The 18866-nt window shown below is 34.1% G+C and overlaps 1 protein-coding gene across 5 annotated transcripts in view; it reads left to right on the forward strand.

Moving 5' to 3' along the window:
• Positions 1 to 18866, forward strand: part of Msh3 (mutS homolog 3) — a 191776-nt gene that overhangs the window by 140288 nt on the left and 32622 nt on the right. For 4 of the 5 annotated variants that reach the window (XM_078044414.1, XM_078044417.1, XM_078044421.1 and 1 more), the window contains exon 20: positions 16654 to 16811. The exons of the other annotated variant lie outside the window; for it this stretch is intronic. In XM_078044414.1, coding sequence (XP_077900540.1) covers positions 16654 to 16811 — 158 coding nt within the window. The remainder of the gene's footprint in view (positions 1 to 16653; positions 16812 to 18866) is intronic. 5 annotated transcript variants of the gene reach the window in all.

The raw sequence follows: 18866 nt of genomic DNA on the forward strand, positions 1-18866 counted from the left end.
ATATCTACCCAGGGGAAGTTCACAGTCTGGATGTTATAGAGCTAGGACAAGGTGGGCACTGGGATCCTGGTCCCAGTTGTTTCTGAGATCAAGAAGTGGCCTGGGGCTTTTCTATCCCAAGTGCTGTGTGTATGACACATAGTAGGTATTAATGTATTTGTTAGTAATGAGTGTTTGAAGCTGGTAAAGATGAGGACAGGCTTTCCAATTTCTTCTTTCATTCTAGTACATGTATACTTTTAGTTGCCCCAGAAATGCTTGCTTTGGTTATAGAAGAACTAAAAGACTAATTATAGTAATATTAATAAACTGTTGACTATTTGTACCTAATTACCAAGCAGAACAACAATAATGCATACCATAAAATACATCTAAGCTTTAAGCTTAATTTCGTCCTGTGGCTCAATTATTCTCATAGATTCTGCTAGAAATGTGCTTTTCATATGGCATGGTTATTGGATTATAAATCCAAAGATAAAAGTTAGAGGAAATATTATGGTAATTGAGCACTGTGTTCTATGACTTCTCTCCTCTAGTGTCCCTCCCTTCCTTCTTCTGAAATAGTGAGATAGAAAAGATGATTTATATGATAACTGATTTCAAGTGTTCTAACCTATGCTGCTCTTTGCCCAGAATGTTTCTTCTCCTCTCTCTTACCCCTCTCCTTTGATTGAACTCCTATTCATTCTTGAAGACCTAATAGAATACTCCCTCCTTCTTAGAGCCTTCACCATTACTGTAGCTAGAAATAATCTTTTTCTCTTCTAGCACTTTCTTCTGGTCATATACTACTTTTTGGCTCCAGGGATAATGGAGAAGTGACATGGTGATAGGAGAAATAAATTCAAATCTTGTTCTGTTGTTTTACGGTCATGTTAGGACATCATACTCCATGGGATTTAGTTTCCTCAACCATAAAATAAAGGGTCTGGACTGGGTACCAATCAGGTCTCACATCCAGTGGAATGTCAGGTGGGCAGCATTCAGGGGTCAGAAGGATTGACATCTCAACACACAGCCAGTGCTGCTCTCCAGGTTTGTGGTCCTCTTTTCTGTTTCTAGGTCTCTCTGGGCTAAATAGCAAAGGTTTTGGCCGAGAGCTTATCTGGAGGAGGCTTTCACTGGAGAGTCTTTCACTGTAACCTGCCCTTGATTGACATTTTCAGAGAATAAAACATTTTGAAACTGCCAAATTTTTTCAACGGCCTGCAGCTATTATAAAAATAGTTCTACCATGATTGTTCCTTAAAGGTAGATGTCAATATCTTTACCTGTCAAGGAAGAAAACATTATTTGCAGAAAATTGGCTTTTGCTCAAGTTTAGGAAATTAACTCATGATTATCTTAAACTTTTTCTTTTCTACTGTGTGTCTTCTGACTTCAGGGATATTATGGCCAACTATCATCTAGTGTACCCACCCAGTGGTGGATCCAAGGACCCTGACATAGAGCACTTTTCTCCTTACTTAACAGTGACTAAGTGACTATGATTCTCTGTCATTGAATAAGGGTCCCCTTTAAAACATCTGTCAGAGGATGAACTTCAGTTAACATTCCAAGATTTCCTACTTAGTATTATTGGGCAAAATATTTCTCCAGGCTTTTATTTCCTCACCTGTAAGACAGGAATACAGTAATTCTAGTATTACCCTGTCAAATTGTCTTAAGAACTAAATGAGATGATACAAAATCATTAACACAGTGCCTGGCACTCATTAAACTGTGATTTTCATAAAATATTGTAAGGTTTACCTTTTATTTTTTCAACTTTTTAAAAATGTTCTCCTCTACCACATAACGTGGCATTTAATGTTGAAGTTGCATAGTTATCTCAAGTTTAGATTCACTGTTTTGATTCTCAGTGAACAATATTAAGATCTGATTGACCGATGCTATTCAGAAAGACATCATCCATACAAGGGTAAAAAGTTTACAGAATGTACTCCTAACCTCTCCACAGGCTCACTGAGGTAGTACTCTCTAGGTGTCATCTAGAAGGTCATTCCCTAAGGTATAGTACTTCAAACTTCTGTTGGCTGTCCTTTGTTAACTGATTCATCCATTCATCCCTCTGTAGTTTCTTGAGAACTCGCTCTGTGGCTCTGCGTGTGGCCTCTTGGTGCCTTGCTCAGGTTTAGACGCTATCTAGAACAGTCCAGTTGGCTCTCTCCTAGTTACTCTGGTGGACTCAAGTGGATGGAGAGGTGGTTTGGGCTAACTTTTGGCTTCTGGGTATTTTGTTCGAATGCTTACTTATACTAATTGGGCTTCAGACATATTTAATATGTCTTTCAAATCAGGGTGTCTCAAATACATATGGCTTTGTGGTATTCAACAATATAGATATATCATAATTGCCTTGAAAATTGCTTTTATCTTGCTGTTATAAAAAATTATGCAATCGTGTCTCAAAATACTCATGGTGGAAAACTTGGTAAAAACCATAGGGAAAAACAAAACACATCTAGGTAATTGGATTTTTCCCCATTTTTGTCAATAATGTGGTTTTTATTTGTTACTCATTAAGTGATGTATTTCTCAATGAATAAATAATTTCTCTTGAAGTTATTTATTGTCATATCTAATTTGATCAAAACTAACTTTTCAGGCAAGACAGATGGCAGCAGATTATATTGGTTATAAGTGTGTCCTCTCCTAATTTAAGTATTAAATAATCTCTCTGGATCTCAGTTTCTTTACCTAAAAAATGATGATAAATGAATGTACATTTAAAATGATGCCTGGCATAGGGCAAGCACTATATAAATGAACTTATATTTTTAGTTAATTAGCAAAATAAAATAAATTGATGCTAATAGCCTTGGAAAGCTGGGGGGTTTTTTGTGTGTGGATTTTTAAATAGAGGTGGAAAGGGAACTACCCCCCCAGATGCACCCCATTCTTCCCTACCCTCCTTCCTGTGCCAACACAGCTCAGCTGATGCCTGATATGGCACCTGTTACTTCCCATCTCTATTTTGTCCAAGGCTTTCCCAACTCTCTCTGAGGCTGTAGAGGCTATAGTTCCCATAGAGGGAAACTCCAGGAGAAGGACAATAGCTGCTATAGCTTTGTGAGGCCAGATGGGTGCCAGAACATGCCAATACCACCACAAGGGAGCCCCGATTTGGCCAGAAGACCATGTAGGACTCTTATGGTACCCATGTGGGACTTCTTGGACTAGAAAGAAGGTATAGGGGAACATGGACTAGCCCTCTAGTTTCCTTAAAGAAGGGCTACTGATGGTTCTGGAAGTTGGAGGGTTTTGGTGCACTGACCAAATATTTCTTATAGGAAATCAATCAAAACTCATACTGAATGTAGCTCTGCTACATGACCAGTAGACATCTGCTGGTCCAAGCATGGGTCATTAAATTATTGGATTGTGTTATGGTCTAAAGTAAGGATATCAGATTTAACAAGTAAAAGTATATGATACCCAGTTAAATTTGAATTTTAGATAAATAATTAATAGTTTTTTAATAACTATGTCCCATACATTGTTTTATGCTAAAACATTATTTATTATCAGAATTTCAGATTTTACTAACATCCTGCATTTGATCTAGGAACCCTAGTATATCTAAAAGGACTAGGTAGAGGATCCAGGATGGTAAGAGTGGCCTTTATTTAGCTCTGGGAATTGCTCTTTAAATTTTAAATTTTACCCACTGGCTTAGCTTAGAGATGGATAAATATCCCCTTAATCCCATTCATATTTAGGATTATGGTTTAATCACTTCAGTGATTTGAAGAGTCTAAAGAACTTCAATACATATTATAAATGTTCCTCTTAAAGGCTCTTGTAGTTTATACTAACACCCCAGCAGAATTGAGTGAAAATGTGAGAGTGAGGTAATTAATTTGACCTTAGTTTGTGTATGATTGGCAGCCCTAGTCTTTGTTAGCCTTCAACAAATTGGTCTTTGGGGGCACTGTCACTAGAGAGAGGATAGAATAACTTATCTTATAATATTTGTTTTCTAATATCCTGGATTATAAGACCCACAGTAATCCATCCACAATCTCCACAGGGTAAGTTTTTGTTTGGAGTTTAGTTTTTCATCCAATAGCTTTCTTCACTTTCATGTTTTAGTAGAAGCCAAAGCACAGCACTGAGTGTCTGGGGTTTCTAAGTATCCAAGCAGCCGTGTCAGTGGCTCTCCAAGTTGTAGCCTTTCAGCTTAACTTCTGACTAGAACAGCAGAGTGCAGTTCAAAACTGGTGTTTGGATCTGGAAGCAAACATGGTAGTCATGCTGGCATTTTAGAAGGCATGTTAGATATGAGCGTCTCCATATACTTGTCTTCTTAATATTATTTTTTGACTTTTGAAGGACCTAAATTTCCCATAAAGTACACAAAGCAATTTTAAAAGACATTAAATTTATTTACTTGAGAATTTGAGACATTTCACACATTAAGTGTATTGAACTCATAGAACTTTTAAATGAAAATATATTAAGTGTTAAAGGAGAGTAATTTTTGTCTTTTTGCTTTCAGTATGATGCCTTTTGAAGACCAAAAGTGTTAATTTTAGTGCAGTGAATGTTAGTCCTTCCTTTTATGAGTGAATGTGTTTCTTCCTTGAGAATGATGTTGATGATGAAAATCATAGAGGGGTTGATGTGGTAAAGATGGTGATGGAGTTATTTTGGCACTTGTTTTCTCTCTTTTTTCTTTTAAACACAGGCATGACAGGTTTTCAAAATTGAAGTAATCAGAAACTAAAAAGGCATGTTAGAGATTTTCATGAATGTGTGTTATTCTGATACCCACAGAATACCAGCCCAGTTAACACTACCTGATGCATGTACTCACCACTCAACAAATTGCCTGTTCTTTAAAGATTTAACTTTGTATGTTTTTTGTTTGTGTGTGTATATGTGTGTTTGTGTTTCATATATATATATATATATATATATATATATATATATATATTACAATACAATTATATATGTGTTTTAGAGTATACATGTACACATAAACATGATTTGCCAGTTACATAGAATCACATATCTTTCCAAGATTGGAGTTTTCTGTTTATTGTTCATGGTATTTGGGATAGAGTTGTTTTAAAATGTAATGTACTTGGTTAATTGTATAATTTGTGGATAATATGGACATTTCTGGTCCTGTAGTTTAATCCTATTTCTTCCACAAAATACTTTTTTTTTTTCACATTTAGAATTTTTGGTCCACCTATACTAGATAAACCTCTAGGGTATGATGTAGTAGATCACTCTTATTGATTTACCTGTTGTTACCAATCAATATATATATCGCCCGGTTTCCCAATTTTCTAGGAACATCCATCATGTGAAACATTTATGTGTTGTCATGGTTTCTTTCAGTATCTTTTTTCATACTATATGGTTCTGTTTTGTTACTGCTACCATAACATATCATTTAACAAATATTGAATATTTCTCCATTGATATGGGGCTATGTTTATATATATCAATATGTATTTTTATACTTTTTATCTCATGTATACTATTTTAATAACTTTAAATAAATTTATCACACAACTTCTTTAAAAAAAAAAAGAAGAAAGAAATTCTTTTAATCTCTGAGGTTATAAAGATACTCTCCTGTAGGACTGGGATTGTGGCTCAGTGATAGAACACTCACCTAGCTTGTGTGAGGCCCTGGATTCAATCCTCAACACCACATTAAAAATAAATAAATAAAATAAAGGTATTGTGTCCATTATAACTAAATAAAAGTATTAAAAATAAAATACAATAAAATTTAAAAAGATATTCTCTTGTAGTAACTTGGTAAAATTTCATTTTCAGATTTAGAGTTTTTATCATTATATCCTTCTGTATGAATCATCAGGTATTCTACATCAGTTTTTCAACAATTCATTCATTCCCTATCAATTATTAGTCACATATTAAGTTTCCATGTTTTTATGGGTCTGTTTGGGATACTATTATTTTTTACTGCTTCTTTTTGTGTTTGTTTTGTCTTTTTCCCTAAGCCAGATCACACAGTCTTACTGTAGTAAAGTAATTATCCTTTACATCTGAAAGGGAAAGTTCTCCCCACCAGTTATTCTTTTAGAAGCACTCCTTGACTTTTCTTTTACATTTAAACTTCTCCATTTCATTTTAGAATCAACTTACGCACTTTTTGGTTAGGGAAAGGTAGGCACAGGATTGATTTTTAGATCAATTTGGGAAATGGTTGATGTCGTTACCTTGATACAGATATGACATGTGAATATGTCATGTACTTCCATGAATGCTGTGTGCTTTTGTTTTTCTTTTTATCTTCTCAATGAAATTTTAAATTTTCCTCTACAAAGATTTCTGTATGTTATTAGATTTATTGCTAAATGCTTTCTGCTGGTTCATAGTTCATATCCTTTTACAATTATGTTTTCAATTTATTTGTTACTCTTACAGAAAAATGCAGGTGATTTTGTAACCCGATTTTGCTATATCATGAGTCTAGCTGCTTTGCTAGATTCTCTCATTAATTATAATATTTTTTCCTAGAGTTCTCTCATTAAATATAATTTTTTTTCTAGAGAGTCCCTGTTTTTTTCTTTGTAGATTATGTGACCTGTGAATAAGGATAATTTTGTTTCATCCTTTATAGTCCTGAGGCCTTTTATTTCCTTTTTTGCCGTGTTATGCTTTCTGGGACCTCAAAGAAAATGTGAGCATCCAGTCTTGATTGATTTAAAGGAAAGGCTTCTAACATTTCACTATTATGTCTAGTGTTTGCTGTAGGGTTTAGGTAGATACTCTCTACCTGGTTAAAGAAGTTTTTGAAGGGTCATTTTATTCCTTCAGTCATTCACCACTCAGTGGTATGTAGTGTAAAGGACTGAACTATTTCCCAGCTAAATAAACATTCTTTAAATATTAAAACTATGAAGTCTAAATGTGTACATAATATTTTCTCTTATGTACAAAGAATTAATATTGGCATATTAACTGGCTCCAACTCCTAAAGTTCAATTGAATTAGATATTATATCATCCTATAATAAATGTATAAGAAATGAAATAAGAAACAAGTCAACAGTTTCTCTGAAGTTCAGTATAAAAGAAAAATACCATTCCTTTTGTCATTGGGAAATGTCAGACTTGCATATTCACTTTGGATAATTCATCCATTTAGCTAACTTGTACACAACTTAAATTCAAAGGAGAGTAACACTGCTATATGTGTAAGTGCCCTACACATAATTTCACTTAATGAAACTCAACAAATAAGTTTAATTTCTTACTTTTACATTTGACTTAGGCCAAATTTATTTTCATTTCCTATTTTCCATTTTTTTTAGTTCATTCCTTCTGTTTCAATTAATTAGTGTATCATATATTGGGAATTTTTCTTAAGGTGACTGTTTTAAGTATATTATATTTTTAAGCAATAACAATTTACAAAAACTGTGATAGAATTTATAGTTTCAAAGCAATTTCATATTTATATTGAACTTCAAAAATTCATGTAAGGCCAAGATTTCTGGATTTACTCAATTTTACAGATGAGGAAGTGAGGTGTAGCTACTTAATGACAGTGCCAGAAGTAGAAGCCCAGATTTTTAGCACTAATGCTAGGGTGCTTTATCACTCTCTTATTAAAACAATTTATTAAACTAAGGTTTTTTTTTAATGCATATATTTCTTTATTTGAAACTTCTCTTGAAAATGATATATACAACTTGTGTCTCTAGGACCTCAGGAAAAAAAAGAAACAAAGATGTTCATCATGTAAGAATATTTCTCATGACACTCCAATATCTTTTCTTTAAATATATATTAGTTGAACATGAACACAATACCTTAGTTTTATTTATTAATTTTTATGTGGTACTTAGAATTAAAAAGTACCTTTTCAAATTACTGATTCTCACTAGATTACTTAAACAGTACATTTAAGTAATCTTATCCCTCAAGGCATTGTGGGAAGTTACCAGACTTTGACAAGGCAGAAGTTGTACGTTTTTTCTGTGTGAGTGTGGTGGCCCTGTGCAGGCAGCTCCTTTAACAGTGTGGGCACAGTTCAGGGAGTCTGGGGATGGCACCTGCCTCCCTCCTTTGAAGTATGCTCCCTGGCATCCTTTTCTTCCACTCTCCGTTGTGTACTTTTCTCTATTGCTTTATTTCCGTGCAGTGTTCTCAAAGTTCCAAAACCAAAATGTCATTGAGAAGTTCTGTGAATTTTTCCTAAGTTATGCATATGTGTTCATAAAAAGTTACTTGAATGCTCCTTAGGATGATCCATGAAATAATTATTCTTTTGTTTTTTGATGATTTAGTATTTCTTTCGATATTGGATTAATCTTTATTTTTTTCAGCTAATTTTTATTACTTACTGTAGAACTGGAAAAATGGCAGTGACACAATTTCTCTTATTGAATTTTTGCATCCAGCAGGCATTCATCAATATCAACTATACAAGGTATAATTGTTTGTGATTCCCTAGACAAAGCTATATAACTTGCTCCATAAGAACTTATTAGTTTCTAGATTGAAAATTGTGACAAAAACCCTGTCTTTTGAGGAGTTCATCATGTCTACATTTAAAAATCAAGTTACTTTTTTAAACACTAAACTAGTTTAATATGTCATTATAGTATAAATGACATCAAAACACTATTCAAAATGTTTGAATAAGACATAATAAATTATTAACATCTATAAAACCCAGGGAAGAATCTATTTATGGTTTTTAATTACAGTTTCACACTAATATTTTGGTAGTGTATCCCTCCCTTCCAACAGTCAAACTCTCCAATATGTCATTATTATTTCTTCTTCTTCTTCCTCTCTCCCTCCCCTCCCCTCCCCTCCCCTTCCCCTTCCCCTTCCCTCCTCCCCCTCCCCCTCCTCCTCCTCCTCCTGAATGAATTAGGGTTGATACTTTGTAATATTTACTTCAGGATTTTTTAAAGTAAATGAAGTATTACAGCCATAGCTAGGGTTGTACCAAATTAACTGCCATCCCTTTTCCTCCCTCCTCACTTCCTACCCTCTCTGATAACCATTATCCTGATAGCCTTATGCATGGCTTTTATTCCTCTATTTGACATATGTATCTACTAAAATATATAATTATGCTTTGTGCATTTTTCAATGTACATAAATGTCCCTCTGAGCCTATACTACTGTGTTCTCCATCACAAATATTGTTTAGTAATTATACAAGCAGATCTATTTATTTTTCTAATGATAGAAAATAGATTATTTCTTTTTCTATTATGAATACAAACTATATTGCATGAATAATCTTATAAGTGATGTTTTTATCCCTTGTGTATTTTTCTAGGGTGAATATTTTAAAAAGAAATTGCTGGTCATATATACCAGTATACAGAATTTTTACCAGTCATTTCCAAATTGTTGTCCATATCTTTGCCAACATGCTACGTAAAATGACTTTTCACCTTTATTATAATCTGATACATGTGAAAAATTATCTTTTAAAATTATTCCTTTTAAAATTTTTTTAGTTGTTGATGGACATTTATTTATTCATTTTTATGTGGTGCTGAGGATTGAACCCAGTGCCTCACACATGTCAGACAAGTGCTCTACCACTGAGCCACAACCCCAGCCCTTAAATTTATTCTTTCAAAAATCTCTATTCACATTTCTTTATTCTTTCTCTTTAAACTTATTTTTACTTGATTACCATTGCCATTGTATACTTTATTCTTTATTTATTTTAGTATTATAATTATATATAATATTTGGTTTTATTTTGACAAAATAATACTGGTAAGGAATTTGATTTCAATTCCTACTTTCCCTGTCACCTCCCTCCTTATGTTTTTTCCCCCTCTACTCTACTGGTCTTCCTTTCACTCCTTTATTTATTTTTGATTTGTGCTTTCTACATATACATAAAGGTAAAATTCCCTGTGGTACATTTATGTATGCATATAACATGATTTTGTTATATTTATTTCATATATCCTTCCCTTTCCTATCCTTCCTCTCTCCCTCTCATTCTCTATCTTCTACCCCTCTGATCATCCCTATATAATTATATCTGATCCATCCCCCACCATTGCCTTCTTTCCCTTATTTGGCTCTAGGTTCCACACATGAGAGAAAGCATTTGACCCTTGATTTTTCTGAGTCTGGCTTATTTCACTTAGCATGATATTCTCCATTTCCATCCATTTAAGTTTATTTTTAATTGACACATAAAAACACAAAAATTACACATATTGATGGACCATGTGAGATGTTTTGATACATTTGTACATTGTGTAATGTTTAAATCAGGGTAAACATGTCTGTCTCCTCAAATATTTATCATTTCTTTATGGTGAAAACATCCAAAATCTTTTCTTCTAGCTTGTTGAATACACAGTAATATTACTGTTCCAAGTCTTTGGCAACTACTATCCTATTCATAATTTCAGTGAGGTCAGCATTTTCAGATTCCACATATAAGTGTGATTTTGGTACCTGGCTTAGTTCACTTAACATAATGACCTCCAGTTCTATTCACATTGCCACAAATGATAGGATCTCATCCTTTTTAATGACCAAGTCATATTTCATTGTGTAAATGTACCACATTATCTTTATCCATTCACCAGTTGATGGACACTTAGGTCATTTCCACTTTTTGGCTATTGTGAATAATGTAGCAATGAATATGGGAGTGCAAATGTCCCTTCAACATACTGAGTTTGTTTCCTTTGGATGCTTACCTGTGTTCTTTCAGATAAGTAAGCAATTGCTTGTAGGATTCTTGAACAATGCTGCTGATTACATTTTCCTTTCCCTGATTATTAATATGCTTTTTGGTCTTTTGTGTTTCTTTCTCATCAAATAACTTGTTCTTATCCTTTGCCCATTGTTCCGTTGGTTTGATTTTAGTGTCATTAATAGGTAGGAGTTATTTTTGTGTTCAGGATATTATTACCTTGTTGTATGCCTTTTTATTTTGTGTTTGGTGATTTCTTTTGACAATGATTTCCCTTTATGATTTATGTGTTTTCCAGTCAAAGAATTCACTGTGACTATATCATATTTTATAATTTCTATTGATGCTATTGTACATTTGTGTTACTTCCAGTTTGAGGCGATTATGTGAAGTACTGGTGTGAACAATCATTTACTTATCTTTTGTTAAGCATCATATACATTTCTCTTTAATGTGTACCTGAGGACACAATTGTATTATTTTTCTATTTTATTCAATAAATCATTCTCTATTTTGATGTTATTAATCTAATCTTCTATGTTTTCTTCTAGAAGTTTTAAGTTTTACTTTTCACATTTAGTTCCTTCATCCATTAAGAATTGACTTGGGGGACTTTGTGTGAGAGTTAGGCCTTGCTCCTTTTCCATTTGGATACCCAGTTGTCCCACCATTGTTTGTTGAATATTGCATCTTTTTTGGCTGACTTATAATCTCACCACTGATGACATGCACCAGAGTGGCATCTATAGATTTGGTTAGTGGGCTTTCTGTGACTGCTCTGTCTGCATTTTTCTAAAGTTGTACCACAAATTTATTTCCTATAGCTTAATAATAAAGTCTCCCTCCCAATTGTACTTCTTCAAAATTGTATTGACTTTTCCTTGATTTTTTTTCTCTATCAAATGAATTTCAGAATTAACTTCTGGAATTATATTGCTTTTTAGATTAATTTGTGAGAATGACATCATTTCCATTCAAAACTAACCTTTATTGAAATGTAACATGCACAGATTGTAGGTGTCCAGCTTGGTCAGTTTTTACAAAGTTACTCAAGTGTCCAACATCCAAATCCAGAAATAGAACATTAGAGTAGAAATGGTGCCCCTTCTGGTCAGGGGAGTTCCTTTGAGTCACCTCCTTGCTCCCTTAAGGTATTGTTGTCCTAATTTATTTTACCATATTTTAGTTTTGTCTGTTTTTGAGCTTTGTAAAAAATAGAAACATACAATATATACTGTGTATTTTTTTATCCAACATTAAAAAATATTTTTAGTTATAGATGGATACAATAACTTGATTTTATTTATTTTTTATGTGATGCTGGGGATCAAACCCAGTACCTCACATGTGCTGGCAAGTTCTCTACCAATGAGCCACAGCCCCAACCTGCCCCAACATTGTTTTTGTGCGAGTCATTCACAGATTTTCCATGTAGTTTATTTCCATTGTCATATAGAATTCTTTGTATGAATATATCACAGTTTATCTGTTTCACTGTTGATAAACATTGGAATTATTTGCAATTTGAGGCTATTTTGAAAAGTAATGCTGTGAACAATCTTTCACGTACCTTTTGTTATTTATCATTTACATTTCTGTTAAAGATGTACTTAGGAGCACAGTTCTTTAGCTGTGTCTGTTTTAAGTTTTAGTAGATACTGCTAAGGTTTTTGTTTTTCAAAATGACATACAATTTATTTCCTCAACATCTTTGCCAAAATATAACATTGACAATTTTTGTTTTTAAATTTTAGCTGTACACATGGAGTTGTGGTATCTTTTTATGATTGGATTTGTACTTTCACTTTTCTAATGATTATTGAAGTTGGACACTTTTGCATATTACTAGCAACCATTTGTATATCTTCTTTTGTCATTTTCTTTTTAGTTTTTTCTTTTGATTTATATATAATATTTGCACATATATATATATATCATATATATATGATTCAAGTACTTGGAAAATACATAATGTAATGGTACCTTCTGTTCTTTAGATTTTCAGTCTATTAATGGTACCATTTGATAAACATAACTTCCTTATTTAACGTACTCCAATTTTTCAGTCTTCTCCTTTATAGTCCTGTTTAAGAAGATCTGTTTAAGAAGTTGTTGCTTACATCAGAATCATGTGTTATTGTCTGATAGCCCTAATATTTGTTCCTGTATTTCAAACCTATCATCTATCTGGAATTGATCTTTGTTTACTAAGTAAGATAGAGAATCAAGATTTCATATTTTTCAGTATAGACATTCTTTGACCCAGCCCAAGTCATCAAAAAGACCGTCCTTTGTCAGAACAGCATTGTCACCTTTGTTATAATCAAGGAATGATATACATGCCAATCTATTTCTAGATTCTATTCTCTTCCACTGCTATAGCATTAATTATTTTAGCATTATTAATTAATATAGCATTACTAATTGTATAGCATTACAATATTGAGCCTTCCAATTCATGAACACAGTATCCTACTTCATTTAATTAGGTATTCTTTAATTTCCTTCCATAATAGTTTTATAGCTTTCTGTATAAAGATCTTATTCTCTGTTAGGTTTATTCCTAGATATTTGACTTATTTTGATACTTTGGTAAATTGTTTGATTAAAATATATTTATTTTTAATTACTTAGTGCTAAAATGTAGGGGTTAAAGTTGACTTTTGAATACTGAACTTGTATCTAAATGATTTCACTAAATTCATTTATCAGTTCTAATCATTTTTGTAAATTTCTTTTTGGGAACACAACTATATGAATAATAACAGTTTCATTATTGTCTTTCCAATTCTTATACCTTTTGTATCTTTATCTTATTCTTTTCACTAGTAAATGTTGAACTTTAATGCTTTCTCTGTATCATTAAAGATCATCAGATAATTTCCTTATTCTGTTAGTGCAGCAAATTCTATTGATTGGCTTTTGAATATTAAACTAATCAACCAACCTTGAATTTCTCAGAAGCTCTATACCTGGTATTTGCTTATTAAAATTTTATTAAGGGGTTTTGCTTTTTATATTTATAGGTAAAATTAGTCTTAAATTTTTCTTTCTTGTAAAGTTCCTATCAGGCTTTGATATCTATATTATATTGATTGGCCTTATGAAATGATTTGGGAAGAGTTTCCTCTTGTTCTGTTATCTAGAAATTTTTTTGTAATATTAGTGCTATTTCTTAAATGTTTTCAAGAACTTAGTGGGGATATTAGCTGGGTTTAGAGATTTTTTTGTTAAAGGGCTTCAATTGCAGGTTTAATTTTTTAAATACAGGATGATTAGATTCTCCCTTTTGGTATCATTTTGCCATTTTTAAAAAATAAATATTAGCTTTATTTAAAATTTTAAAAGTATTTGGTTATACCAGATATGTGGTTGTTTATTCATAGGCTTATTATTTTTTAAATCTCTGCAGAATTCATTTTATTTTTATCATTAGTTTCACCATTCTCATACCAAACTTCCTTCCCTTTTCTTACTATTCTAGGCTCTTTCTGATTCACTCAAGTTCCATTAGTGGAGATTCATTATGCCACATGTCGCTACAAGAGAAGAAATTACACAGGAAGAACAGCATCTCTAGTACAGTTTGACATCAGGGAAAATGCGAATGTGTGGCTAATTAGCTTTAGGGATGAAATGCCCCCTCCCCCAAAGTGCTGAGATGTTATAATGCTTTATTTTGATCCCACCTTATTTTCATGAAGATCCTCAGCTCCTCTTTCTCTGCATCTTTTTGTTACTTCATTACTAACTGCCCTCTTTATCCTCGGCATGTGTATTTTTTTCATATCTTTTGTTTCCTCATAACTTTTTATTAATATCTTCCAGTGCTTTGTGGCCTGTTCTGTGATGCTTTACAAGTTCTGATGCATTTATTAGCTGATTGATCTTTCTGTAGTTTCCAGTTAACTTCTAAGGGAGTGTTTAATTGGCCTATTCTGAGAAGAGCTTTTATGCTAGACTCACTAACCAGTCAGAAGTTGGACCAGGTAGGTGTGGCCAAGGTATGGGTTCACATAGCATAGAGTGTGGGTGCCTTGGGATAACTTCTCTGCAGAGGGCTGCAGTTGGACAAACTCCCTTAGCAGAGTCTATATATAATATGTGCTATAATCAATTAATAAAAGGAAGGTAGAAAATTAGGTCATCTGAGAGCTGTAGCTCATCTACCTCTGCCATATATTTTGGTAAAATGCCAATGAATAATTAAGTGCTGACAAAACTCACATCTAGAATTGATGTTGTAAGTTTCTTTTAATAGTCTTCTACCTATGACTGAAAAATCTAGGTACCACTAACCCAAAATATGGTCCTGGGCAATTGGATATGTAATACTTATAGTTTTTTCTTTCTTTTAATTTATTTATTGGTTCTATTTAGTTATACAAGACAGTAGAATTCATTTTGACATAATTATAAAACACAGAATAGATCTTATTCTAGTTATAATGTAACAGAGGCCACAGCCAGCATCTCATTGGAGTGTTCATTTTTCTGCTGAGGAGGATGTAAGCCACCTGAAAACTTAAAGTCTAAAATAATTAATGAAGAACAAAACACAAAGAGTCAGAAGTATTTAGAAAAGTGGAGATCTTGATACATCCAGTCCAAACAATAGCTGGAACCAGACAAAGGAAAGATGGCTCCTGTGGTTTATTTAAGGGATACATCAAAGACAGGGGTAAGGTTTCAAGGGCAGAGTCTTGCTTCCTGATGTCTTGCAGTCAGCAGGTTGATTGGCATCTTGGCAGGTTACACCCATCTCAGGTGCTGTGTGGGTCATGGCAGAGCAGAATAGAAATTCACAATGTCTCTGGGCAGTTGACTAGAGAAAATGTCCACTGGTCATTCCCAGATACCAGGTGTTTTGATCCCACTAGGCTTCCATGTGTGGTGACCTACACGCAACCCGTGGATGGCTTGTGACAATAATGCTTATAGTTTTAAGATGGACAGATGGAAACTGACAGATTTTAAATAAAAGCAATATGAAAAACACTCAGATAGGCAGATTAAAGAATGTCTAATGAGTTCAGATTTTTCTTTATTTCCTTTTTTAATACCTTGAAACAACTATGTGTACTGAGTTCACTTTTCGGCAATAGCGTTGTTCAGGCTGGTATTTATTTTGATATATATTGCTGATTGGATGTTATTGTTTCCCAAAAGTTTCTGCATTGGAACCCTTGACCCCAGAGTGGTGATATAAGAAGCTGTGGAAGCTTTAAGAGGCGGGGCTGAGCAGCAGGGGGTACAGCTCAGTGGTGGAGCACTTATTTTTTTTTTTTAAGAGAGAGAGAGAGAGAGAGAGAGAGAATTTTTTAATATTTATTTTTTAGTTTTCGGCGGGCATAACATCTTTGTTTGTATGTGGTGCTGAGGATCGAACACGGGCCGCACGCATGCCAGGCAAGCGCGCTACCGCTTGAGCCACATCCCCAGCCCATGGAGCACTTATTTAATATATACAAGCCCTGGGTTCAACCTCCAGCACCAAAAATAAGAAGTGAGGCCAAATATTAGGTAATTAGGCCAGTGAGGCTATTGCTCTCAGAATAGGTTAATACTGGTCTCATGGAATGAGTTAACTCACACAAAAATGATCTGTTAGTTATAAAAAGAGATGTGGCCCCTACCAGTCTCTGGCTTCCTGTCTTGTGATAAGATCCCTCTGGCTTTTGCTCTCACCATGGTGATCCTGTCCACTACGAGGCCCTCACCAGACCTGAGAAGAAGTCAATGCCATGCTCTTGAGGTTCCAGAACTATGAACTAAATAAACCTCTTTCCTTTACAGATTACCCAGCTAAGACATTTTGTTATAACACTGGCAAATGGATTATACAGTAACATATTTAAATGTCACAAAGGAATGTTTTATCCAATGAATTCCCATTTATAGGATAAATTATGGACATTACATAAAAATCCTTCTGGTATTATAATTGAAATTCCTTTTTGATTTCAGGAGGATTCAGAAAGAGTAATGATAATCACTGGACCAAATATGGGTGGAAAGAGTTCCTACATAAAACAAGTCGCATTGATTACTATCATGGCTCAGATTGGCTCCTATGTTCCTGCCGAGGAGGCAACAATTGGGATTGTGGATGGCATTTTTACAAGGTAAAAATACTAGTTCTATTAAATATGCCTCTGAAAATAAATCAAACTCACATGAATTTTCTTTTTATGTGTGTTTTTAAAATAATCAGAGCTGAGTAGCTTAAATCGTTTCATCATGTATCTTAATACCAGAAGAGACATAGCAGGCCATTTGCCCAGTGTTTTTTAAGTTATTTTTATTTTTGAATTTTTGTTATGGTATTAGAGTAACAAATTTAATAGAGAAAGAAGGGAAAATGAAAAGGAGAAAAATCATCTCAGGCAATATTTCTTCCCAAAGGTGGTTGGGAAGAAATAGAGTTATCAAGCAGAATATAAGTGTTTGTTCATACTTGGTAGGATCATGTCTGCTTTGGCTGAAATCTGGAAAATGTATTGAGGAAGAACTAAATGGATCAGAGTGTCTCAATCAGTAGCCCAGTGAAGTAGTCTGGGTGAGATAATTGGTAGTTTGGATGAAGTTTGTGTGGCTAATTTAAGTGGAAAGGAGTCACATTTGAAAGATATTCAGGAAATAAATCAATAGGACTCTGATAGATGGGAGTGTGGTGGCTGACAATGTTAGAGGTGACAGTGGTTTGTGCATCTGGGTGGAGAATCCTGGCAGGTACTGGTAGAGGGTCTTAGTCTTTTTTCTGCTGCTAAAACAGAATACTACAGAGTGGGTAATTTATAAAGAAAAATAAATTTATTTCTTACAGTTGTGGAGCTGGGAAGTCTGGGGGCAGGGAACAAGGCATCACTTGGTGAGAGAGTATAGGGGAATTTTATCTTAGGTCTATCTTCCTCTTCTTTCATAGCTACCATTTCCATCAAAAAGGGGAACATTCTCATGAGCTCATCTAACTATATTTCTTCCAAAAGGCCTCCTCCATATTAGAATTACTTGCAGACATTCAAGAAAGCTGCTGTGTGTGCAGCTAGATAGAGTTCAGAGGGAAAAGTCAAAGGTAACAATATGTTTGTTGCCAGCCCTCTTCATGTTAAGTGATGATAGAAGTTCTGAGTGTACATGAGATCATTTTGGCAGAGAGGATAATAGAGAATGATGTTTCAAGACTGATTCTTAGAACTGCTGAGATTTCTACATTAGAAGAAGAGCTTGAAAAACCACAGAGGAGTAGTAGCCAGAGAGATAGGAGAAAACCAAGAGCATTACAGTGATGGTGTCGGGGGCAGGGGAAAGAGTTCTTTAAGGAGGAAGAAGATGGGGCTAGAGATGTGGCTCAATGATGACCATTTGCCTAGCATGTGCCAGGCCCTGGGTTCAATTCCCAGTGTTCTTAAAAAAAAAAAAAAAGGAGGAGGAGGAGACAGCAGCGGTGGCCAGCAGTGCTGAAAGGTTAGGTAAGGTGAAATCTAAAAGAAAAGCCACGTTTGGTCTTAGCTAAGTAGATGAGTTCACAAGGATACGTAAACCTTTTCTTTTTAAAATGTGATCACACTAAGCATTACTATTGTGTAACTTGCTTTTGTTTTTTAATATGTGGGGGCCATATTTCCCTATCGGTTTATGTAGATTAGTCTCCTGCTTTTTAAGGGCTTCAGTGTCTCTACAGTACAGACATTCTTTGATCTCCTTAATCTGTCGAGGGCTGCTCTCTAGCATACAGGGCATGTTCCCTGTCCATTCCTCTTTCCCCTACTATCCACTTGTTATCATTGGAAAGGAATCTGCGCGAATCATATTACATTATGACCCTAGGATTTTACTAGGATATAGTTTAATATTATCCCCTTGTAGTTTTCATTTATTAGTAAATAATTCAGACATCTAACATTCCCTTCTGTATATATGACCCTTCTAAAGAAATAAAGCATTACTGATACAATTAAATCCCTAATCCTCCCTAATCCCATTGCCCTGTACCCCATTCAGAATAACTGTTTGTCCTTGACTTTGGTATCATCCCATGAGTTTCTCTATATTTTTACCACAAAAGTATGTTTTTGAAACAATGCATTTGGTGTGTGTTTATGTGTTCTGTATCACACTATTCTTCAAATGGTTTTCACCCTCAGTGGTATATTTTTGAAATTCATCTTTATGTGTAC

This window comes from Ictidomys tridecemlineatus, chromosome 1 (assembly GCF_052094955.1).
Source record: "Ictidomys tridecemlineatus isolate mIctTri1 chromosome 1, mIctTri1.hap1, whole genome shotgun sequence".
Taxonomy (NCBI): Eukaryota; Metazoa; Chordata; class Mammalia; order Rodentia; family Sciuridae; genus Ictidomys; species Ictidomys tridecemlineatus.